The sequence below is a fragment of the Peromyscus maniculatus genome, chromosome X, assembly GCF_049852395.1.
Source record: "Peromyscus maniculatus bairdii isolate BWxNUB_F1_BW_parent chromosome X, HU_Pman_BW_mat_3.1, whole genome shotgun sequence".
Classification (NCBI taxonomy): Eukaryota; Metazoa; Chordata; class Mammalia; order Rodentia; family Cricetidae; genus Peromyscus; species Peromyscus maniculatus.
Genome location: NC_134875.1, coordinates 39,886,787 through 39,913,293, shown reverse-complemented (window position 1 = coordinate 39,913,293; position 26,507 = coordinate 39,886,787). Strand labels below are relative to the sequence as shown.

At 35.7% G+C, this 26,507-nt stretch overlaps 1 protein-coding gene across 4 annotated transcripts in view; it reads right to left on the bottom strand.

Moving 5' to 3' along the window:
- Klhl13 (kelch like family member 13) overlaps positions 1-26,507 on the bottom strand; it is a 153,920-nt gene that overhangs the window by 69,519 nt on the left and 57,894 nt on the right. For all 4 annotated transcript variants that reach the window (XM_015986478.3, XM_015986481.3, XM_076562538.1 and 1 more), the window contains exon 2: positions 22,443-22,514. In XM_015986478.3, coding sequence (XP_015841964.1) covers positions 22,443-22,492 — 50 coding nt within the window. In that variant the 5' untranslated portion in view covers positions 22,493-22,514. The remainder of the gene's footprint in view (positions 1-22,442; positions 22,515-26,507) is intronic.

The window sequence follows — 26,507 nt, the reverse complement described above, 5'->3', positions numbered from 1 at the left end:
ATAAATCATAAATGTCTTAGATATCCTTAAAATAGGTCAAAACTCAGGACAGTAGAGATAGCTCTGTGGTTAAGAGCACTGGCTGTTCTTGCAGAGGACCCAGGTTCATTTCATAGCACCCACCTGGTGACTCACAACTATATGTAACTTCAATTCTGGGGGGGAGGGGTGATGTTCTCTTCTGGCCTCCACCAGTAAATCAGGCACATATATGGTGCACATGTATTGAGATGAAACATTCTTATGCATAAGATAGGTGAATAAATCTCTTTTTTAAAAAATAGTATGGGTCCTACGATCCTTTCTGCCCCTGTTCTGTAGGATTCCCGAACTCTGCCTAAGGTTTTGATGTGGGTCTGCATCTGTTTCCAGCAGTTGGCCTCTCTGATGACAATTGAGCTAGGCATCAATCTGGTCAAAGGAGATGGCCAGAGGTCAATAACATCACAGGAAAACTCACAGAATCAACTAACCTGGGCTCATAAGGACTCACAGAGACTGGACAACCAGGGAGCCTACATGGGATTGACCTAGGTCCTCTGCACATATGTTATAGTTGTGTAGCTTGATTCTTTTGTGGGACTCCTAACAGTGGGAACAAGGGGCTGTCTCTGACTTTTTTTTTTTTTTTTTTTTTTTTTTGGTTTTTTGAGACAGGGTTTCTCTGTGTAGCTTTGCGCCTTTCCTGGGACTCACTTGGTAGCTCAGGCTGGCCTGAACTCACAGAGATCCGCCTGGCTCTGCCTCCCAAGTGGTGGGATTAAAGGCGTGTGCCACTGCCAGCCGCCACCACCACCACCTGGCTGTTTTGTTTTGTTTTGTTTTGTTTTGTTTTGTTTTGTTTTGTTTTTGTCTCTGACTCTTTTACTGGCTTTTGGGACCCTACTCCTCATACTGGGTCACCTTATCCAGCCTTAATACATACAGTGCTTAGTCTCACTGAAACTTGATATGCCACATTTTGTTGATACTCATGAGAGACCTGCCCTTTCCTAAACAAAAATGGAGGAGGAGTAGATTGGGATGGTGGACAGAGAGGGAGGATGGGGGCAGGACTAGAAAGAGAAGAGGGAGGGGAAACTGTACTGTGGCTGGGATGTAAAATAAATAAATAGACCTTATTTATTTATTTTAATAAATAAATAACATGCACACACACCAAATCCTACTCATATAACCTGAGAGATGAGGTTAGATTTTATTTATTTATTTATTTATTTATTTATTTATTAGATTATTTATTTATTTATTAAAATATATGGAACAAAATTCATACCATACAACTAACTACATAGCAATACATTTGATAAAAACTCACACTGCTTAAGCAATATTAATTAATCAAAGTTTACCATGAAATATACATATTTTACTAACCTAAATAAGAACCTGAAAGGGGTTAGAACATATGTGCTAGGATATTGGTTAAGTTTAAAATCCTCCAAACACAAGCTCAAACCTTTTAGATTAATAAACAAGTACAAATATCCTCATTTGTCAATTATTTGACAACCTAATTTTCCTATCCAAATACTAGATATGTTAAGTACTAGTTTAAACTCAACCAGAAAAATTTCTTAATTATGAAGTATTTTCATGTTAAGCTGATCCTCTAATATGCAATGCAGTTGTTAATGTACCCATCATTCTACCAGTGAGAATACGATGTTAAATCATTCAGTTTGGTAACAGCTGTTGGGATAAATGGAAAACAAGAATACACACACACACACACACACACACACACACACACACACACACACACAGTTGTTTATTTTAAGGAAAACTACAAACTACAAATACTAACCACACTGTCCTCTCTGAAGAAGGTTGTCACATAGTGATGGGGAAGTTATACTATAGCCGCATGACAAAAGTTGTAGAAGAGTCAATCTCTACCTGTGCCAGAAATATCTTCCCAGTGTCAATTTGAGGTTTCCTTTCATCTATCAATCAGCAATTTGTTGGCAAACACTTTAAACATGCCATATTCTATTGTGCCCAATTAGTTTCATAGATGATTCCTCTTGGAATTCCATGCTCCCTGTCAACCAAAGAAACTTCTAGTCATACTTAAGTATTCATGAAACTCTCCCACACATCCCTTACCAGATGCTGGGTTCTATCCTCCTGAGTATTATATTTCCTATTTCTTTGGATTATAGCTGTTTGTTTCTCTCCCTTCCCCATCTTTCTATACACACACACACACACACACACACACACACACACAATCCTACTCATATAACCCAAGAATTGAGGTTAGATTTTCTTATGCTTTTATAATACCTAACTCAGTGCCTCACAAATAACAACTGAATAAAAATATAAATTCGGTAAAAAATCCTGTCAGCAGAGGTAGGTGGTTCTTTTCACTCTAAACTCAATTTTAATAGTTAAATAAGAAATCATTAAAGGGATCTTATCCTCCCCAAACTAAAATATGAGTCACGAGACATAAATAAAAGACTACAATAGCAAGCAGCACACTGAAAGTGGTACCTTTTGATGCTTGCATGACAGACCCTGTGACTCGCAGAATGCTCAGCACAGTAGATAAATGACCGTGGAAATGATGGATGTGGGGAGGACTCGGTAAATGACTAGTGAACTGTATTAAGCAATGGAAATGCTTAGCTAGAATAAAAGCAGTGCTCATTGTCAATTTTCTAAGTAAAGATAAAGCTGGTAAAGCTTAGAGAGTAAAGAAATGTTTCATAGGCTTGTCACCACCTAATCTAGTGAATGCTGAAAAAAATGAAGTTGTCTCTCCTAAAGCTAGTCATTTCTACAGACTAGTAATTAAAAATGATAGAAGCATATTCTGTGGATTTTAAGATTCTATTAAATTCTTATTTCAACCAGTGGTGATGAAAGAACACATTTTGAAATCCAATATTGACAATCAATGCTCCACTAGATGGAGCAAAAATATGAAACAGTAGGTTCAATCAAGCAAGCTACTGCACATCGCCAATACCCAGTAATACAAATGGTATGGAGGGCAGTCGAGAGTAAACTACACAAGCAAATGGGAGGCTGGAAGAAGGAAGGAGACTAGCAGGATGACGGGAAGGAGGCATGAAGCAGTGGGGATAGAGTATGGGGGTGGATACAGTCAACTCACATCATATACTCAAAGGAATCTGTCTTTATGAAACCCAGCAGCATGTACAATGAATATACCCCAGTAAACAAAAATATAACTGAAACACAGGAGAGCATAATGCTAACATGATCCCAACTTTCAAAACAGATAAATACCTATTTTTGATTAAAGGCCTATGAAACTCTATCCAATTAGAGATTTATTTAGGTTTAAGAATGAATTTCTGATCTTTATCTCCACATTTCCTTGCCTCTCCTTTCACAAAGACTGGCAGATAACAAATAGCAAAGATATCAACACAATGGACAATATAAAAATAAAATACATCTGGACTTCCCTAGAGAAAGAGCCTGTTTGCAAACTGGATTGACAAATGGAATCCAGGCAGTGAAGGCAGAAGTTGCAGCAGCTATGAGGGCTAACTGATGCAGATCATTAGATATCGTCTTGTGTGTGTTTGGGAAAGCCAACACTGGGAGGCCTGTTGGCTCACTAAAAGAAAAAAAAAAAGGATGGTGTTATAATGTGATCTTTGAGTTTTGCTAGCATTGGACTCAAAATTGGGGAAATGGAAATTTAGGCATACAAGACCTTTCAGCCTTGTTTAGAGTATAAGAAGCATAAAGGCTGTTAGGAATCCAGTCATTAAGAAAGACCATCTCAGGAGCCACAGAGAAGAGTCAGCCAGCCAGGAATGCAGACATTACCAATTAAAAGAATAAGGTTCTGGACAATGAAATATAGTAGCCAAAAGGGGACCTGGATAAACAAATCACAAGCCAAGACTGAGGTTTGATGCCCTTCAGGAGCCTCTTTTTCAATCCAATTCTATTTCCCATTACAACTACTACCACCACCACCTTACCAGAACTGCCATGCATCCAATAGGAAAAATGATACAACCTGCTGAATATAGCAAATCTGTACATAAGAATACACAGTGACGATGTAAGGAAGGAGGTCAAGAAGAGAAATTAAGGGATGGTTTTAAGCGAGGATTGGGCAGTATCAAAATACCTTCTGGTGTGAAACTCCCTCTCCCTCCAACCTCACTTCATCCTGCCCCATTGTTTGCTCCGTTATACTGCCAGAAATTACAGCAATTACAGGTTTATGTGAGCTAACCAGAAGCCTGTCAAAATTATAATAACTATAGCTTCCAAGATGAGGGGGTTGTCAGCTATTCACACATTAGTGTGAATTAGTTCAACCAAGTCTCTTCAAATAGCAAAGAGCTTTTGCCCTGAGGGACTGAAGCTGGCTGGACTATGAGAAAGACTTCTATAACCCTGGCAATATTAGGCAGGGTGCTATTACAAGAATGTTAGCAGAACAAAGGGACTTTGGAAGATAGTAGAAATCAAGGAAAGGGGTCTCAGTAGGTAAGGACCCTTGCTGCCAACCCTGATAACCTGAGTTCTATTTCTGGGATACACATAGTGAAATCACTTGCAGAAGTTGTCATTTGACTTTCACAAGTGTGCAATGACACACACACACACACACACACACACACACACACACACACACACACCTACACAGATAATCATATTTATATATTTAGGAATACATACACACATACATACATACACACACATATGTAACAACAAAGAAAAAAGCCATTAATTTGAAATATAGCAAGGCGATACTACATGTGACAATATGGAGGGAAGAAAGGGAAGGGAAAAATAAATAGAAAGTGCTGTAGAAGAGGGAGACTGGATGTTGCAAAAAGCATACAAAAACAACAAAGCTCAACTTCTTCCACAGCTCTGGCTTCTGGTCAAAAATCTAACACATCTTTCCTGAGGCTCTGCTTCTGGATAGCTCTAGGGTTCAGGCTGGTACTGTCCAGGGGGTACATCAACTATGTAAGTAGATTAACTACAGTAATTGTAGTTACTGTATGATGGCTACAAATTCACCATCATAGATGTGATATGTAATGTTCAAAAACTGGATCTGCAAGTAAACCTTTAGAACAAATTCCAAAAAATCCCTTGCACAGATTATGTATGACCTCCTGTTTTCACAGAAGTTCTGCCTTTTCTTACATTTCAAATATAATTTGGTTACTCTAAAGATAAACAAATGGCATATTCTAGACTCTTCCAGCACTTACCACATATGTGCAGCTGTTTCTCCTCATATGTGTTCACTGCAGCATTCTAATGAAGACTGTAAGCCAACTACCTACAGCAGATGTCCTTCATTCAGCTACTGAAGCATTTAATAAACATCTACTTTGTTCCAGGGGCTGTGCTTAGGCTGGTACATCAATACTGAATAAATTCAGGTCCCCATTTCAATGTGATAATGGCCAAAGGGACATGAGATGTGAAGTACATGCATTAGGCTCGAGGTGACATAAATGAACATCGATAGCCTTAACTGTACTAGGGCAGGAAATCAGAGAACACTTCACAGAGATGACATCTGTGAAGTGTATTTATAAATAAGCAAGAGCATGTAAAGCATCAAGTCAGAGGCGAGTAGAGAGCAAGGAGGATGCAGCACTAGTCAGGGCACAATTCCAACTGTGACTAAATCAGGTCAAAATAAGACAGTAGTATTGGAAGATAGTCAAAGGGATTTTTATGAAAAAGAATATACAAGTCTCATTAGCTAATGTTTATCACTGACTATGTGCCAAATAGTATTAAAAGTGTTTCACCCACTTGATCACTGAATTTACTTAATCCTTATTATATCCTTATAATGTAAGTTTTGATAATATTCCTTCTAAAATACAAAACTAAGACACAGAATAACAAAGCAATATGACTACAGTTACATGCTATATAAATATTGGACCTAGAATTTGCATCAAAGCAGTCTAGCTCCAAAAGTCATATATTCATAAGTCCCTGGTATATTATCTCCATATATGAGGGGATAAAGGAGAGCTGGAATCTAGATGACATCCAGTTTACTGATAGAGAAAAAGGTAGAAGTAGAGGGGTCCTAACAGAGCAACAATACCTAAATTAGGTTGAGGGTCTTCCCCTTCAGTTTATTTTCTCCATATTGTATTGCTAACCAAACAGGTACCTTATTATGAACTCACTTTGTCCTCTGTTCAAGAACTTGGCACATTCCGATTCTTGGAATTATTGATAAGCGTGACTTATCACCCTTCTTAGGATGAGAGCTCCAAAGGCAAAAACTACGTCTTTGTTCAGTTTTGATGAGCTGAAGCTAATGTTCAATATGTACTCATTAAAAATAAATTCCCTTGAGCACAGAAAACAGAGTTTCTTGAAGTTTCCATTTTTCAGTCATCTGTGACTTGTCTTCATTTGTCATCTCAGTGGAAACTTTATTGTTTACTTTGTTTTAAATCAATACTAAAACTGAACATTTTAAAACAAAAATCCCTGTAACTGTGACTAGAAAATGGATATAATTTACCACTGATAAAAACAACTTGTCAAAAGAGATAGATGGCTCCTATAACTGGTAATATTTGTGAACAACCTAACATCATCACACATAGTACCACACACACCAAACTATTGGGTGGGCATCTTTGTTGGTAGTTGTTTTTTTGACCTGACAGTCATATGAAATAAAATTAATGACTTAAGTGAACACTGTTGAGGCATCTACTATATTCAGAATGTTAGGGAGCCACTCCACCAAAGTTGTTGCAAACTAAATTTATTCCCCCAGATAAAATTTATATTCATGAAAGATTTGCTCCCCATCACCAATTTTTACCTGTTGGCTATAGTGAATAGGGCTGCCTTAACATGAGCATACATTTGTTTGAGCATTAGTTTTCGAGCATTAGTTTTAAATTCCTCCAGAGATACACCTAGACACGGTATTTCTGATTCATAAGGTTCTATGATGACCATTGGAAAGACTGAATCTCTTTGTGTAGGTTTTGGATAGCTTTCTTTGTATGTTTGTATGTTTCAAAGAAGCACTGTTGTTCAAAGTTTTCACACCAAAATGTGTTTCTATATGTATGACATGCAAAGAAAAACATCATTCTCATTATGCTTGTAAAAATGTCAAATTATTTCATTTTTTGTTGGATACTGGCTTTGCATACAATTGATTTTTATAGAACAGCAGCAAATAATTTGAACACCTAGTTAATATTGTCTTCATATACAATCAAAGGATACATCAATGAGTTCATCAAAACCATCCCTTAATATTACCATATCCCTCGTAGCCTAGGTCTGCTTATTTTTTTAATTCAGTTTTTATTTACTGAATCATGATGACTGCAAACAACAAAACAGAAAAAATAACCCACAGATCTGGTTATTCCACTTCACAATTATGTATACTATAAGAAACTTTTATGTTTCTTTAAATATAGGAAGGTCTGAAGTATCCATGCAAACAATGCAGAAATGCATTCTTGGGCATGCCAGAGCATTGCACTAGTGTAGTGGTACCTGCTCTAGTCTTAAGCAATAACATCCATTAAGTCATCAGTGTGATACATCAGGGTTTTCTTCTAGTAATCATTAAAATAGAGAATCTATTCAAATTGTGCTTTCTATATCCAGTGCAAAACACAGCATCTGCTAGAAACCTCTGCTCTAATAGGAGCTATCCTCATATATTGCATTACCATCAAAAAGGAAGCTTAAATCTTATCTTCAAACTAATAATGCATGGATTCATATCTCTCTAAGATAATGTGGACATCCTTTCATTTAACAGGACACTTTGGTTCAAATAATAATCACTAATTTAAATTGCATGCTCCATTTATTCTATGTACAACCAAGCATGTCATCCTCTAGAATATTCTTCATCTTATGGCAAGTATAATTTAATTTTTATGGTATACAGACTATCATAAAGTCTTTGCATTTACTCTTGTTCTGAAGTAAAACAAAATTTAAACCATTTTTGAATACAAGTGTCCATTAATATGTACAAGTAGTATAAATTTGAAAAGCTACATTAAAAACTAAATTTTCTATGTGAAGACACAAATCTGTCTACAAGCTAAATATTTTGAAAATAATTCCAAGATAATAAAATGATTATAAAACAAATATAAAGGTTAGTGTTTATAATATATGTAAAGTGCCTAACACAAGTCCCATGAACATCACAGCCATTTAGCAAATGACAGCTTAGATACTTCAAGATCAGGTGGCTTTTCTTGGAACTAAACCATGGATCCTGAGGCCATAATTAAATTCTAATTATGGGGTTTGCTTTAGTCTGATTTTCTCACCTATTTTAGCACCCAGTACATTCAATGCCACCTAATAATCCTATGTATTTTAATAAGTTTTATTAGGCTATAAGCATCCTTAAGTGTACCTCAAGGCTTTTAAAATAAATGGCAATTAAAATATTAAGCACATAAAAGGGGAAACCATCTATGTAATAAACACAAGTAATATCATCTTGCCTCTCTATAGCACCCTATTAATTACAAAACACATTTATATTTGTCATTTCATTAATTTATCATCTTTTATAGCTCTATGGTGCCAACAAGGAAGTTGAGACCCATGAAAGTCAAATGATAGTTTGCTATCAGCAAAGCTGGGACTAATAACCAACTTAATAAAAAAGAGGAAACCAAGTTTATAAAGACTGAGACAGACTGAAAAGAATAAGAACAGTAAAGTTCTTAGTATTAAAGGCAGTAGACATGGAGACAGAGACGAAAGACAAAGACACAACACATAGAGACCCAACAGAGAGAAATGCTTATCTTTCTGGGATTGTAAGACATCACCTTAAAAGAGACTTGAAATGAGTTATTTTGATCTAGCTCAACTACAAACACAATAAATTGGCTTAACCTCTCTTAGCCTAATTTTTGAAAGTTTAAAAAAAACCCACAATATCAAAGGACTGGAATGGCATGAGAATGGAGTCATGATAAACTGATTAGTAGTACATAAAGTGAGTTCGAAGTACAAGAGTTATAGCTACCAGATGCAATGAGCCCCCTTAAGACTTAGATTAAATGACCAAAGAAGCATCTTCCATGCAGGATGGTACCTATACTTGACTGGCGAGGACAAACATCTGGTTCAATGAAGGGCATAGAAGTTTGTGTTGTTTATGCAGTAGAATTCCCTGAAATTTATGATCTGTAACATTGGGAACTCCTAGACAATATCCTACCAGAAGTACTCTGCAATAAATCTGCTGCAATGGACATGAGGAAAAAACTACTGACTACTGGATGGAGAAGATAAACACCACTGAAGATGTCCAAGGAAAAGGCTGCTGAGAAAACAGACATCAGAAAACAAACCACTCCTTCCTGACCTAACTTTCCAGTACATCTATTGACACAACTTCGGTGGCTAAGTGGTAAAGAAAAGGATCATTTAAAAGGGCCCAGGGCCTTTTCTTAAAGCAAGAAAGTAAGAAGGTTAATTTGAAATTGAAAGAGCATAGGTAACTGACACATGGTTTAGACAGAAAAGGTAGATAGTTTTTAAAGCAAGAAGCAATCCATCTATGTCAAATATTTGATTTTACCAAGTCCATTTTCTAGACAAACTTGCTAGGTCGAGAATTTTGCACCTCTATTGTTTTTATTCTATTACTCTATGCTATAAAAATAGTTCATCAAGCCGGGCGGTGGTGGCGCACGCCTTTAATCCCAGCACTCGGGAGGCAGAGCCAAGTGGATCTCTGTGAGTTCGAGGCCAGCCTGGGCTACCAAGTGAGTTCCAGGAAAGGCGCAAAGCTACACAGAGAAACCCTGTCTCGAAAAACCAAAAAAAAAAAAAAAATAGTTCATCAAAATGACACATGCCAGTGTGTTCTTCCTCACCCCATAGTTGGTTCATAAGTACTAATTTATTTTATACTTGTGATATGAGGATTATTAGCTTCATGTAATGGATAGGAACATAAGCAACAAACAACGATGTTAGTTCACTTCACTGTTTGACATTGCCATTCCTCGACACAGATCAGCCTTCATGCAGGGCCTTAAGTCTCTTACTCAATGTGGCCAAGAAAATGCAACCAAGAAGATCTTCTAAGCAAGAATTTATCCGTGTCAAAGAATCCCAACCATAATTAGATCCTGTGGATGTATTTAGCCTGCAAAATTACTTCCTAGTCCAATGCTCCCAAATAATGTAAGGTCACATAAATTTCATCTACCTAGATTAAACATATATTCAGGGAACATTGCAACACTCAAAATTATGTACAACAATGCACTTCCTTTCAACAAAACAGAAAAGGGCATCTTTATTGGCTAGGAATGAGTATGAAAGTAAAGTTACACTCACTTTAATAGCTTTCAAGGAAATGTTTCCCATGAGTTCACATTTTGTGAACCAGTCAAATTGAAAAAGAGAAAGCAGAAGAGAAAACAATTTACATACTTCAGGTTTTAAGTTGCTTTTTGCCTCTCCACACAACCATAATTTTTAGTGTTTGGCTTTCTCACATAATTTGTTGTGATGGTATTCATAAATAATGCCTTCGTGAAGTCAGATTCCATGCTTTGTTCATGATAAATTACACTTAATTCATTTACTTTTTCATTTGGCAAATATTAGTTGAGCAGCTAATCATGTGCAAGCCATAGCTATAGGTATTACAGTGCATAACAAAATCAATAATAGAAGAAAAGCAAAATGAGAAATTATGACAGCTGAAACCAGTAACACTTCAAAATGTAACAATTAGTATTAAAATTATCTGTACCATGTAATAGTTTACAACTATTTTGTGTACTTCAAGTCTTTATTGACATGTAAACATTTTCATGATATAACTAGGAAAGAGATAAAGGCACAATACACCGTGTAATCAAACAGTGTTCCTACTAAACATTCACTACATTCCAGGAATTTAACTGTCTTAGATATATTTCATTTAGTCCCCACACATATATGTATAAGTATGCATGTCTACATACATATATACACATACATATATCCTATACAGTGTGATATTAGTTTAGAGATGAAACAGAATTTGAGAAGTGAAAGCACCTTCCATAGTTTACACAGGTAGTAAGAAGTAGGGCTTGAGACCCCATTCCATCCTTATAACTTGTTGGCATTCAAAAGTGCATCAAAAGACTAGAAAGAACATACACTAAGGCCTTAATAAACATTATCTTTGGCTATTTTGTTACTTTGCATATATACTTTCTCCATGTGTTACATAATACGGTAATGATAAACAATAAATATGTGTTACATAATGCATGCAGTCTACCATCCCAAATGACAGAAAGTGGGAATAATAAACTTTTAGCCTGAGATTCAGGAAAAAGGTTTAGATCTGATATATGACATTATCAACACACAGGCAAAGATTAACAGGATGGCTGTGGATGAAATGTATAAGATGAATGTAAGAATATGATTCAAATTATGAATAACATAAGATGTGGTAGAAAAAGAGATATCTAGTATCATCTTTTTTCTCCCTAGGAACAGAAAAACTTTGCTTGTCCTGGAAAATTCCTCTAGATGATAAAACATGCAACATTATTAAAATGTACATGCCATTTGTATAAAAATATATAGCCTTTCAGTGATGGGAATATATAATAATTTGGATCTATTGTAAGATCTTGGGGCAATACTAAAATATAACCAAAATTCACATGATTTCTAAAGGAAAATGAGCCAACTGTATGAAAAGCAAATGGCCTCAGTATTTTAGGTTATATCCTCTGTCTGTATCCCTCTTCTAGGAGAATGCTTGACTTAAAATCAAAAGCACAAAAATGTCTTCACTCCAGTTTAGAAATATAAATCATGAAAAAGTAATAGGCCAGATCTTTGGTAAGTAATAACTTTATTAAATTAATTTTCAATAAGTTAACCAAATATGTTTGTATTTAGTGCCCACCATGTACTTATAGGTATGAGTCTAGATTATAACTCAAAAGGAGGGGCTAATATTTCCAGCTTTCATATTTTACAGGTGTGCACACTTTGAAAATAATAAATGCTGAATATTTTAAAATATCACATGACTTCATTCCTAGCTCTGTGTTCATCTGACATCATATACTATTACAAAAGGATTACTAACATAGTTGTTTCACTCATTATAAATTTTCTCAGATGAAAATCAAAGGAAAGCCGGGTGGAGGTGGCACATGCCTTTAATCCCAGCACTCCGGAGGCAAAGGCAAGCGGATCTCACTGAGTTCAGAGGCAGGCAGATCTCTCTGAGTTCAAGGCCAGCCTGGTTTACAAAGGGAGTTCCAGGACAGGCTCCAAAACTACAGAGAGAAACCCTGTCTCGAAAAACCAAAAATAAATAAATAAATAAATAAAAAATAAAAAATAAAAAAATAAAAACCTGAAAAATAAAAGAAAATCAAAGAACTATTAAAAGCTTGTCCAATTGTTACAATATACTAGCCTTGTGGAAAAGGTCCATAAACATAAAAAAAAATCACAAAACAGGACTCTAAATTAAAGTGGAGGAACTAACTACTGATCCTTAATAGGTTGATACAAAAATTAAATCAAATCTTATGTATAAAGCAATTAAACTCACAAGCTCAATCTGAACAGGAAATTAGGAACCTGAAAAATTAGAAAATTAATATAAAAATATAAATTTCCCTTACACTAAAAGTTTTGTGAGAATTTGCAATTTAGATAAGTTACTTAAATTGTATTTATAGATTATGTGAGGTAACTCTACTGTCTGAGGCAGGCAGGCATCCTGGAATCAGATCTAAGTAGATAAAACAGTCTAGTTCTAACACAGAAACATGGGAGGGGAAGAAGGGACTACATATTATACCAGTTAAAATATCTGTGAAAAAGAATTGAAAACAAAACACACACACAAACAAACAAAAACAAATCTGAGCTATTTCTAGAATTTAAATTATCTCACATCACTTCTTAAGATTGTCAACATCTAGTTTCTTAATTATAGTGACAGCTGATTCTAAGAAATACATGAAAACCACCTTAAAATGTCTATCCAAGCAAAATCACTAGCAACAAATGACTGCATCAGTGCTCCAATTTCTGTATTTATTGCTCACCAACTGTGTACAAACTCCCACATTATATACTATAAATGACATAAAATGCATTTGTTAAGTCATTCATGCTCTGAAACAGTTCAATTAACAATGTCATAGGTATCAACAAGCTCAAATTACTTCAAGGTGAAGATAAAAGTCATGCAATAAATGTATTAAACAAGTCAGAAGCCAAGAGACCCTCTTGGACCATCTGGCTGATCAGAGAGCATCACATTTGATGTGAGTATGGAAAAATAGGTTGCATTCTGACAGAAACAAGAGGACAACCTTGGTGGCATTTCCATGCTGTGAATTTCAAAATTCTTCTAGTCCAGTTGGCCACTGAGTGTTTTCAAACTTAACCTAAATATTCCACAGTCCATTCTTTCAATTCCACTGCCATCCATTGTGGTCTTTCACTTCTCACTCTGGCTGCTACAATAGGCAGTTGGTCTCATAAAATCTCCAGCTCTCCTTCCACAAATAACTTATACAGGTGTCAGTTCTCTTGGAAAGCTTCAGGAAGTAGTTTGCGGCACATTCACACCCATACAACACAACACAATGCAATACAGCACATGCAGCAATTGCTTCACACATCAAACTTTTAACTTGGCTTCTGCCCACCTCTTCTAATCCTCTTTATTTTTCCCTTGACAGCAAAAATCATTAACTTTTTTCCCTTATAGCTTCATGAATATGTTTCGGATTTGCATGCTCTACTGCACAGCAGTGAAAGATGAGATTAAACAGCAGGCATTTTCCTAAACTTAAGAGAAAGCTACAGAATCTATACAATGATCTAGGGAGAATTTATGTTTGACCGGCAGTTTTAGTCTGGTAATTAGATCATGGCATGTAATGTAAGTATTCTGCCTTACTTCTGAGAATTTAAATGTTAGGTTCACATAGGTCCTATGAGTTGTAGCTGAGATTATTACTAAATATTTATGCTTTGCAGTTATTTTATGGGGAATGTTTTTCATTGGATCTCTGAAGTGGCCACTACTAATACAAATAAAAGATATTGTTATTTTAGTTTTTATTTATAAATTACTTTTTATAGTCCTTTATTGATTTTTTAAAATCTTGTATAACTTGGGGCTAGAGAGATGGCTCAGTGGTTAAGAGCATTGGCTGTTCTTCCAGAAGTCCTGAGTTCAATTCCCAGCACCCAAAGTGTGGCTCACAACCATCTATAACTGTCGTCCCATAGAATTCAGTGCCTTCTTATGGTGTGAAAATGTACGTGTAGACAAAACACTCTTATACATAAGTAAATAAATATTTTTTAAAGTATTGTATAACTTTTATAGGTATATGAATATATTCTCTTCTAACATCTATTTCTATCTTTTATGGTATACATTTAAGGTATATATCATGGTGTTTTAGTACATGTGGACATAGTGAAACAATTACTATTACTCAAATAAATGAACATTTCCATCACCTTCCATATTTGTCATCTTTAAGCTCCTAAAATATACTCTCTCAGCAAATTTTAATCAAACACTACCTTATTAACTACTATTCTCAAGCTGCATTTCACATCTCTAGAACTTTGCAAACTACCTAAGTATAAATTTGCACCCCATGACCTACTTCTCCCCATTTCTTCTTACTCCCTGCCCATGCTTACTACTTTTCGCCTCTGAGGTTGGTTGGTTGGTTGGTTTTTTTCCTTAGATCCCATAGGTAGAATGACATTTGTCTCACTTCACTTAACAAAATGTCTCCTGATTCATCCAATGTTGTGGCAAATGGCTGTGTCCGTTTTAAAAAGACTGGACACTATTCCACTGATTTTTATATGTAACAATTCATTTGTTCATTATATAAAAGGTAGTTTTTCATCTCTTGGCTATTGTGAATGATGCTATAATGAACATGGGTGTAAAAGATAAGTTGTACATTTCATTTCCTCATATGCCAAACACAAGGATTTCTGAGTCACATAGTGTAATACACGGGTTTACTTATAATATCTACATCTTTTCTAAAACTTATCCTTTGGCTTTAAACACTCTGTCAATCTGTCTTTTCATTTTGTTAACTGCTTTGTCACACAAAAGCGTTTTTCAAAAGGATTTATTTCTTTTTATTTTATGTATATGAGTATTTTGTTTGCATGCATGTATGTGCACCACATGAATGCCCAGTGTCCTTAGAGGCTTGAAGAAGGCCTTGGATCCCATGGAACTGGAGCTGCAGATGTTAATAAGCAAACATATGGATACTGGCAACCAAGCCTGTCTCCTCTGTAAGTGCTTTTAACCACTGAGCCATCTCTCTAGCTCCCATACAGAAGTTTGTAGTGTAGTCCCAACTAGTTTATTTTTGTTAACTGTTGCCTGAGCTTTTAATGTTATATCAAAATCAATGCCAATGTCAACAATATCAAAGAGGGCTTTCTCTACATTTCCATCTAGGAATTTTATTATCCTGGATCTTATGCTTAGGTCTTTAATCCATCTGGGGTTTATTTTTGTGATTGGTGCAAGATAAGGGCACAGGTCCATTCCTTTGAATGTCAACGTCTACTTTTTGCAAGATTATTTAGCATTCAAAAGTTGTTTATTTTGTCTCCATTTTTATGCTGGACTAAACTTACAGGTATGCATTAAATAATGGTGATGATGGCCATTTCTGCTGCTTCTTAAAAACAATTGTTAGGTTTTACCATCAAGAATGTTGGAATTACTTCAGACAAAATAGTTTTATATAATAAAAGGGAAAATTTGTACCTTTATCTTTTTAAGTGTTTTTTTTTCTTAAAATAAATATCTGCTTTTTTTTCAAGTACTTTCAGCATTTTATGTTTTTCTTACAAGAAAAATATGTTGAAGGACTCAATGTTTGTATGAATAATTTTCACATTTTCTAAGTTCTGTGCAATATTATAACTTTCTTAACAAAAGGACTTAGTTTCTTCAAAAAATTCCATAGTGTGGCTGGTTTTGCTTTATTTAGAATTTAAAATTGACTCATAATTTGAATATGTATATGAGTCCCTTTTTCCTTAGGTTTTGATGAGTCTGAATAGTGCACCATTCTGAAATGAATTGAGTAGCTTCTCATCATTTTCTAGGTTCTAAATGAGTTTTTTTTAATAAAAAGAATTACTTTTTGATCAAAATGCTCATATTTATAACAAGAAAAGCCATAAACTAGAGAAATCAAGTCGCTATGTTATCAGCTAGGGATCTTAACATCAGTTTCCTGAGCTTGACAAGAATTACCTCACCTTCCCATTCAAGTACCATGCCAATCACAACAGCATTGAACTAAGAATTGAAATTACAAAATGGTTTCCTTTTATACAGTGACATTATTAATTAATCTGATTCAATATGAAATTCAGGCCACATACATGCCTTTTATGATCAATAGTGTACTTATAACGTGAAAGCTAACACTCCATAATTTTTTAAAGAAAGCCTGAAATTGGAGAGGAGCAAAAACCACTAGTCACAATATTTGAAAATGACAAAATATAACTTCAAAGGAAAAAAGTAAATGTCTCACTGAAAGAACAAACTGAGGTCCTATATCCAATTTACAGTACCAGAAAGGAAAAAAAAGAAATAGGAAAATGGGAAGGCAAGACTGTAAGTAAGCATGCACACTACATCTAACTCCATATCCAAAGTAAAGCAAAATCTTTAGAAAGTTAAAAAAGGAAACAACTCATTTTAATCAGGCAAAAGACATGAAAATATACTCAAAAGTGTGCAAATAGCTAACAAGCACACAAAAGGCCAAATGATTGCAAATGAGAAAAATGTAAAGTGAAAACCTCAACTAGGAACCACTTTCTAGTCAGAGAAAGCCTAATACTAAATATATTAAAAGTTCTAAGAATAGGTAGTATGTATAGGTGTATGTCCCAGCAATTTCATTCTTAGTCTTGTGTCTGTCATGGTTTGTATTTAAATTATTGTCCCAAAAGCCATGTGATAAAGGCCTGGTAGCAACTACTGGTAAACTGTTAGGATGCAGGACCTAGTCAGAGAAAACTGGTCAGTTGAGATATGCCCTTAACGAGTATATTGGGACCCTACCCTTCACTCTCATTTTGCTTCCTAATGTCAATGAGGTGACACAATCTTCAGGTACTGTGATGTTCTAATTCACATGAGGCTCAAAGCAATGGAGCCAGCAGATCCCAAACTGAAACCTCTAAAATCATAATCCAAACAACATTCTCCTTGTTTGTATGTATAAATGTACAAACTTATATGTCTGTACACGTTCATGTGTTTGAGAATGGGTATGTACATGGTATATAGCACATGAGTAGTCAGAATAAAAATGAGTGTCAGTCACTGCCTTCCATCTTGCTTGAGACAGGGTCTCTTTATGCCAGACTAGCTGGCCCATGAGTTTCCAGAATTTGATTGTCTCTACCTCCCATCTCTCTGTAGGAGCACTGAAATTACAGGCGTGTGCTACTGCACCCAGCTTCACAGAGGATTTGAACTAAGGTTCATACTTGTATGGCAAGTGTTTCCCCACTTAGACATTTCCTATGCTTCCTCTTTAATTTTCTAACTTATTTTTCCATGGCAACAAAAAGAGAAATAATATAATATCCAAGGGAAATGAGTACATATTCAAAATAAGAAAATTAAAGAAGAAATGTATCACTCATAGTATCATCTCATCTGCATAAAGATACTTTGACTTCTTCTGTTCCTATTTGTATCCCCTTCAAGTACTATATTGAATAGATATAAAGTGAGTGGACAACCTCGTCTCATTCCTGAATTTAGGGGAATTGCTTTGAGTTTCTCTCCATTTAATTTGATGTTGGCTATCAGCTTACTGCAAACTTCCCTTATTATGTTGAAGTATGTCCCTTATATCCCTAATCTCTCCAGGACTTTTTATCATGTAGGGGTATTATATTTTGTCAAAGACCTTTGTTTTTCAGTTTGTTTATATGGTGGATTATATTTATTGATTTATGTATGTTGAACCATCCCTGAATCTTTGGGATGATATCTACTTGTTCATGGTGGATTAAGTTTTTGATGTGTTCTTGGAATCAGTTTGCAAGCATTATAATGAGAATTGTTACATCCATATCCATAAAGGAAATTGCTCTGTAGTTCTCTTTCTTTGTTGAATCTTTGTGTTGTTTGGGTATCAGGGTAACTGTGGCATCATAGTATGAATTAAGCAATGTTCCTTCTGTTCCTATTCTATGGAATAATTTGGAGTATGGGCATTGACTCTTCTTTGAAAATCTGGTAGAATTCTGTGCTAAAACAATTTGGCCTTAGGCTTTTTCTATTTGGGAGACTTTCAGTTACTGATCCTATTTCACTAGGAGGGAGATATTGGTCTGTTTAAAATGCTTATCTGATCTTGATTTAAATTTTTTAAGTGGTATATATCATGAAAATTATCCATTTCCTTTAGGTATTTCCAATATGTCCAAATTAAAGTGAGTCTTTATGTTTCTCTGGATTTTCTTGTTATGCATCCCATTCCATTTCTGATTTTGTCATTTTGGATATTCTCTCTGTCTGACTTTTAGTTAATTTTGATAAGTCTTTTACAATATTACTGATTTTCTCAAAGAACCAACTCTTTGCTTAATTGATTCTTTGTACTGGTTACTTGTTATTGTTTCTATTTTATTGATTTCAGCCCTGAGTTTGATTATTTCTGGCTGTCTTCTCATTTTGAGTGTGGTTTCTTCTGTTTTCTAGAGCTTTCAGATGTGCAAATTTCTAGTATGAGATCTCTCCAATTTTTTTAATATAGGCACTTACTGCTATGAACTTGCCACTTAGAACTGCCTTCATTGTGTCCTGTAAGCTTGGGTGTGCTGTGTATTTATTTTCATTCAATTCTAAAAAGACTTTAATTTCTTTCTCAATTCCTGTCCTAATGAATTTATCCTTCAGTGATGAGTTGTTCAGTTTCCATGGTTTTGTAAACTTTGTTGTTTTTATTGTTGATGGTATGAAGCTAATCTATGGTGGTCAAAAAACATGCAGGGCTTTATTTCAATTTTCTTGTATTTGTTGAGACTTGCTTTGTGTCCAGAGAGAAAGAGGATCTATTAGAATGACTTACAAGTTGTGGTCCAGCTAATACAACACTGACTGTCAATGGACAGAAAGTCTAAGAATACAGTAGTTGCTCAGTCTACAAGACTGGGTGTTTCAGCTGTTATTCAGTATACAATGGAATTCTGAAGAAGTAGGCTCTAATGTCAGTGAAGATAAGGACTTACTAGTAGCAAGGCAAGAGCAAGTAGGCAAAGAGCAAAAGCTTTTTTCCTCCCATGTCTATATAGGATTCCAGTAAAAGGTGTAGCTCTGATTAGATCTGGATTAAAGATGTGTCTTCCTGCCTTAATAGCTGGACTAAAGGTATGTCTTCCTACCTCAAAGACCTGAATTAGAAGTAGATCTTCCTACTTCAAATTAAGCCAAAATCACTCTCATGTGTGCCCTCTATTTGGGGGTTTTTAATTAATTTCAGATGTAGTCAAATTGATAACCAAGAATAGCAATCACAACAGCTTTGATGGGTATAGTAGTCTGGACTGGCATCTGTGGTCTCTTAGAGTCTGTAGCACATGTCCAGGCCCTACTGGCTTTCAGAGTCTCCACTGAGAAGTCAGGTGTAGTGGGTAGCCATTCCAGCTTGGATCTGGAAGTTCCAACCCCCATTGAGACTCTGGCAACTGTCACACCTACGAGGCGGGGCCAGGGGAGGTGCCTGGAGACCTGAGATCTGGATGGGCTAGCGCTCTCTTGGTTCCAGGACCCTTGACGGTGGAGGTGGACCTAGCAGAGCTCCAGAGAACACTGTTGGACTGCAATACACCTTCCCCAGACCCTGCAACCTACCTTTCCCTTAATTTGTAAGTTACCCACTAAATAAATCTTCCTTTTAACTACGTGGAGTGGCCTTAATAATTTCACCAATATCCAGGTGTAATTCTAATCGTTCTTCCTTTATATGCTACTTGATCTTTTTCCTTTGCAGCTTTTAATATTTGTTCTGTATGTTTCGTGTTTTGATTAATATGTGCTGAGAGGAATTTCTTCTTTGGTTGAGTCATTCTGGTGTTCTGTTATGTTTCTTGTACCTTAATAGGCATCTCTTTCTTTAAATTAGGAAAATTTTCTTCTATGATTTTGTTGAAAATATTTTCTATGCCTCTGACCTGAGTTTCTTCTCCTTCCTGTATTTCTTCTGCTGGAGTTGGGGGTTATGATAACAGGATGGGTGGGTAGGAGAAGATCTGTGTGATCCACTGGAGAGGAGAGATCCACTTTATCAAGTGGTCTGCTACAGAATTGGGGGTGAGCCTGGGACATGAGATTTAGAGGTGAGAAAGGAGTAGGGATGATTCCCAGGCTACCTGCTTCCCTGGTAGGAGTGGCCTGCTGGTTCCCAGGGAATACCTGCTGGATCTGGAGGCTGTGATAAAGAACAGAGTGCACAAGTGTGGTGGGGGAGGGATGGGCGGCGGCAGCAAAGTTTGGAGGGGAAGATTTGTTTATCTACTGAAAATGGGGGAAGGTGATAGAAGGCTGTAGCAGCTGGTCTGCTACAGGGCTGGGGATAAGACTGGGGGATTGGATTTAGAGGAGAGAAAGGAGAGGTGAAGATCTGCATTTAGCCTACCTGCTTCCTTGGCTGGAGTCTCCTCTGTCTTTTCACCAAACATGACCACAAATTACTTTTTATCATTTTACTGATTTCTGTGTTATTGAGCAAATACATCTTATAGTCTCCCAGGACAAATCAGTATCACACCCTTCCAAAGATGATGATAGTGCACATCCCAATACATTGGCATCCTTTATATGATTACTTAATGGGATTGTTATGTAAAACCCATTGTATACTATATGTCAAATAGCCATAACTTTTTATGCATTCCACTTCTGCCTTAACCATCCACATTTTTGTCTTACAATTCAACTGTAGTTTAAAATATCCCAGAATCACAAATTCATCATGACTCAATGATGGGGATATGTTCTGTGAAGTAAATCATTAGGTAATTTTATCAATGTGTACATAGCATATAGTAAATTCATACATTTATACAAACTTAGATGGTCAGTCACTAATCAAGAAACATTGTAAAAATATTCCACATGAGGCATACTATTTTTTTTTTGGGTTTTTAGAGACAGGGTTTCTCTGGAGGCATACTATTTTATAGTAAACATTTTTATATGAATAGGATCACATTCTAAAATAATACCAAAAGTATAATATAATGGAATGCAACCCAGTACCAGTCATTTATTATCATTACTAATTATTATGTTCTGCACACAACTATACTAAGGTAAACTTGTATACAACATGCAGAAAAATAGGTTCATTTCTATCCCTCTCTTCACAAGCACACGAGTAATGAACTTTCCTATGTTATTAGGGTGACTACACAGGGTTTTTCACCTCCATTATAATCTTATAGGACCATAATTGTATATGTGTCTATTATTAATGGAAATGATATATAGTGTATGACTTGCCACATTTTAATAATTGAAATGCCACACTCAGATTTCAATAAGAATAGCACTTATATGCCACTTACTATTTGCCAAGTCCGCTACCAACTGTGCTCTTCCTCCTCTCCCCTCACACACATTACAATCACACACATATCATAGTGGAGCTTTTAATGTAGGTATTGTTGGCCCCACCTCACAGATGATGAAATTGAAGTTTAAAACAAATAAGAACATTTCTCAATACTGTACTCCTACCACACATAATAACCAGGGCATAGAAAATGATGTGGGACATACTATTCACAAAGTTTCACCCAAACTCTGCAATCAAACTACTAGGAAGAAGAAATATTCTTTCACACCTGCATAAACAAGTCCATTTTTCTTTAAACCATTAATTTAAATTCTTAGTCTGCCTTGGAGAGCTCTAAATGGCTCACAGTAACTCCCTGGAAAGCATATAACTGGATTTTAGTGACAGAAATGTATGCATAATCACAGGGAAGTACTATTTTAAAAAATCTTATTGGGACTTCTACTATTAAGCTATGAGTGTATTTATTCACAGATAATGTTTTTAAACCTAAAATTTTAAATCATAATCTCCAGTGGCTGTATGCCAGTTGTTCACACTTTATTGTGTTTTCTAGGTATGTTCTCTATTTTTCATTAGGTCAGAACACAATGTTAATAATACTATTTATGTGATTACTCAGTTATTCTCTTACTTATTTAATAAATAATTCCTATTTTAAACTAGGCATTAAATAAGTATTTATTAAGTGTCTTCTATGTTAAGCTTATAAAATAGAGAGTTTATACAACTTATAAAGTAAATAGTTTTCATAAATACCGGTTGCGGAGTATTGCAGAAACCAATTCTCCTCTGTGCAGATGATCCATCTCCTCTCACAGCTGAATAGACCTATTCAGGAAGAAAAGATATCAAAATTCATTCTGAAAATCAGTATCAAGACTTTTCACAATAGTGTTGTTTTTAAAAGTTATGAAAGTTTTATGATATATATCCATGTATCTAGTGTCCATAATACATCTTGTGAAAATTACAGAATTGAATCATTTTACAAAGTTCAATAGTCAGAATATATTGAAAACACGGTGAGTCATTAAATAGTATTGATAATATTATTGATAATTTCATGTGAAGTCATTAGCTAACAAGTATCCATAGACAGTCAACACAAACTTAAATTCCTCTATATGTGTTGACTATCTATGGACACTTGATTCAGTAGGCTTGAGAAGTCTGTGGGAAGTTAGTTAAGACAAAAGAAATGAAAAGTATAGGGTTGGGGCAAGCATTTGCTATACAAAGACAGCACCAATTCCCATGTTAATGTAGGGACTAAGAGTCTGAGAAGCCCATAAAGTTTTTACAAAGGGTTGCACAAAATACAGGCCAGAAATTTAGAACATCTTGAAATCTTAAGCATTAAACACCAGGTAGAACTTTTGTTTTTCTTGAAATGAATGGAATTGGTTTCATGGTTGTCCTGTTTTAGTAAACTGAACTATACCAAAGTCTGTTTCTTTTAGGAAGCAAATGTACATTTTACCTTCGTGTTCCTTGTTAATAAAATCAAGCTATCACATTAGAAGGATAAGAATGTGTTGCATGCAATTTTGTTTGTAAAAGTGTCTGCTATGAAGATTTACAGAAAAAAAATAATTAAGGAGTGGGAGATGGGTCCTTCATCTGTCCCTAGCTCTCCAGTTTATTTTTTAAGAAACAGGAGAAAGAGAAAAATGTGCTCTGCTAGACATTTTTTATATAAATTTGAAAAAGGAAATAAATAAACAAAACTATATAGCATGAATGTTTATGTTCACATCATGTTTTCTGCTTATAAGCATATTGTTGCAAGCAATCAAGGACCTTAAATGAAATTAAAAGTTTGAAGCATCTCAAAGTCAAATAACTTTGGATTTTCCCTTTCCTTAAAAAGCTTTAAATGATGAGAGAATTTTGAGATGTTGTAAGGCTTATATTTTGTTCAGGCTCTATGGTGTGTTTTTAAAGGAGAGATGATAAAGCATTAAAATACCAAATGCTTCTAGGAATGCAGAAGAATGAGATGAGCAATAAAGCCCTGTTTTACTAATTAAATGAGGCATCAAATATAATATAATGCCCTGAAGCTAAGCATTCAAACTTATTTAGAATCTTTACTGTCATCATTTGGATGTGTCCCACTCTGAAAGCACTATGTTGGAAAACTTGACTCCTAATGTGGCAGTGCTGGGGGGGTGTTTGGATTTGTTAGACATTTGGATCATGGAGACAACAGCCTTATTAATGATCATTTTGTGGAGTGGGCTCCTTATAAAAGGATATATCTCACTTGTTTGTTTTTAAAATTGGTTGCATGGGAGGCCATGGCATGGTATGCAGACAGAGATCAGAGGTCAACTTGTGGGAGTCAGTGCTCTCCTACCCTGTAGTATCCATGATTGAACTCAGGTCACACAAGTTGGCAGCAAGCACCTTTATCTGCTAGGCTATCTCACCAGCTTTTGGCCTGCTTTCATATGCTTGTACTCACTCTTTCTCTCTCTTTTCCTTTTCATCATCTCCCACAGGATGATAAAGCAAGAAGACCCTAGCACCTTGGTTTTGAACTTCTATTCTACAGAACAGTAAGGAATATTTTTCTTTTCTGTATGAATTAACCCTCTCCGGGATTTTGTTATAACAGCTCAAAGTTTGTGATCTAGGAAACAATATGAGGACAAGCCATGAAAGGTAAAAGATGATGTCATACCACAAAAGAGGCAGACAGCTCCAGAATTACACGGAGTCAAATGTACTAAGGACAGAACAGATCTGGAGCAGCACAGCAGGACAAGTGGGTCCCCACACAGCAAAGCAGAAAAGAGGTTTATTTGCTAAGCTAGACAAAGCTGGGTCGTGGTCTAACCAGAATGTACCAGCCCTTTCTTAAAAACAATTAACACATCCATTGTCAGTCAAGTAAGATATACTCAACATCAGTGGACAGCACAACTCATTTGGACCAGTCTTAGTGACTTTCTGCTATCGAGCTTGGTATGTATGCCAGGGTCGCCTAACACACCAAATAGAGATTGATTGCAATCAAGATATATGTAAGTTGTATCCATTTAGGCCCTTGCAACAGTGTGATTCAGCCCTTCTCTAACCAACACCCCTGCTTCATATTAACAGCACCTCTAGCACACAAAGATCTGTGTCTCAGGTTGCCATTAAAATTTAAGAGCAGACTCTTCCATTTCCTAAGGAGCAGGGCTTAGCATGGAACTCCAGCCACTTACCATAAAGGCTTTCAATAAACAACCCGTGTTTTAAATCACATGATACATTCTTGCTTCTCACAGACCAAGTGTGGAGATATTAGAATTTCCATAAGAAGAATTAGTTTGTTTTCCTCATAGGAGAGAAGGGGAATTCATTTAAGTTGTAACTTACTTTGTTCAAAATAGTTTTAACCACCTCCATGCTTCTACTGTGTTCTCCCTAACTTGATTTTTTTATTTGCTTTTTATAAATGAATGGGATTAGGAAGGAATAAACACATGCAATCAAATTCACATAGGATTTAACTAAAGCCAGGTTTAAAAAAAACATAGAATTAAATATGTATATATTCATATAAAATTTCTACATTTATACTATTAAATAGATGTATCAAATACACACACATATACACATATATACACACATACACACACACACATATATATATATATATATATATATATATATATATATATATGGGATAGAAGGTAGATTTAGAAATAAACAGACTAGATAAGAAACCACTTCCATAGTCAAAGCATGAAATAATAGCACACTGAAGTGCTCTGTGGACAGCCAGAGAGATCAAAGTTTTTTCTTTGTTTTGTTTGTACCTAAAGAGGACAGAGAAGAGGGAAAAATAATGAGACAACAAAAACAGTACTGAATATTGATAGAATTATGTAATAGAAGCATACCTAAACAATTAAGTGGTGGGCAACATGATGAGATTGAAATTATTGCTCAAGAATCTGTTTTCCTTAAAAAGTACAAATGACAATGAAACAGGAAAACAGGCTAGTGAGGGAATCAGAAAAAGAGGCAGGGAAGAAACGAAGGGAATTTAATCTAAAAGTTGAAGAAAAGTGATCCAATATTATTCAACAATTTTAAGTTCTGCTGAAAGTAAGAAACAGTTACTTGTTTTGACAATGAGGTGTGTTTTTCAACGTATTATTCTCAGAATCAGTAGGGGAGAATTCACATTACAATGGTTGGAAAATGAAACATATATGAATGGATTCAAGAGAATTACATAAGGACTGGTCCCACAAATGAATATAGGAAAAGGTGAGTGAGAAAAATTAAAGCCCACTCCACAAGACAGAACCCGTGCCTGATACTGCTTGGGTAGCCAAAAACCTGAGACTAGATAGATCAGGGAACTAGACAAAAACCGAATACTACTCTCCTGCTAAAGGATCAGCAATAAAATGCCTCCTAACAGCATTCTGCTGTACTCATAGATCAGTGCCTCGTTCAGTCTTCATCAGAAAAGCTTCCTTTTGCAGTAGATGGGAACTAACACAGAGACCCTCAACTGCCCAATGTACACAGAGTGAGTCTTTGGAACACTCAATCCTAAATGGTATGTTCATAAATCTCTCCCCTCAAGGCTCTGGGAGCTATGCAGAAGAGGAAGTGGAAAGATTGTAAAAGCCAGAGGGGATTGATGACTCCAAGGAAGCCATGTCTTCCAGATGCAACAAGACTGACACACACATGAACTCACACACATGAACTCACGGAGACTATGGCAGCATGCACAAGGCCTGCACAGGTTCAATCCAAACAAGGCTGCAGTGTTGAGAGGGGGAAGACAGCTCCCATCCCTAACCAAAA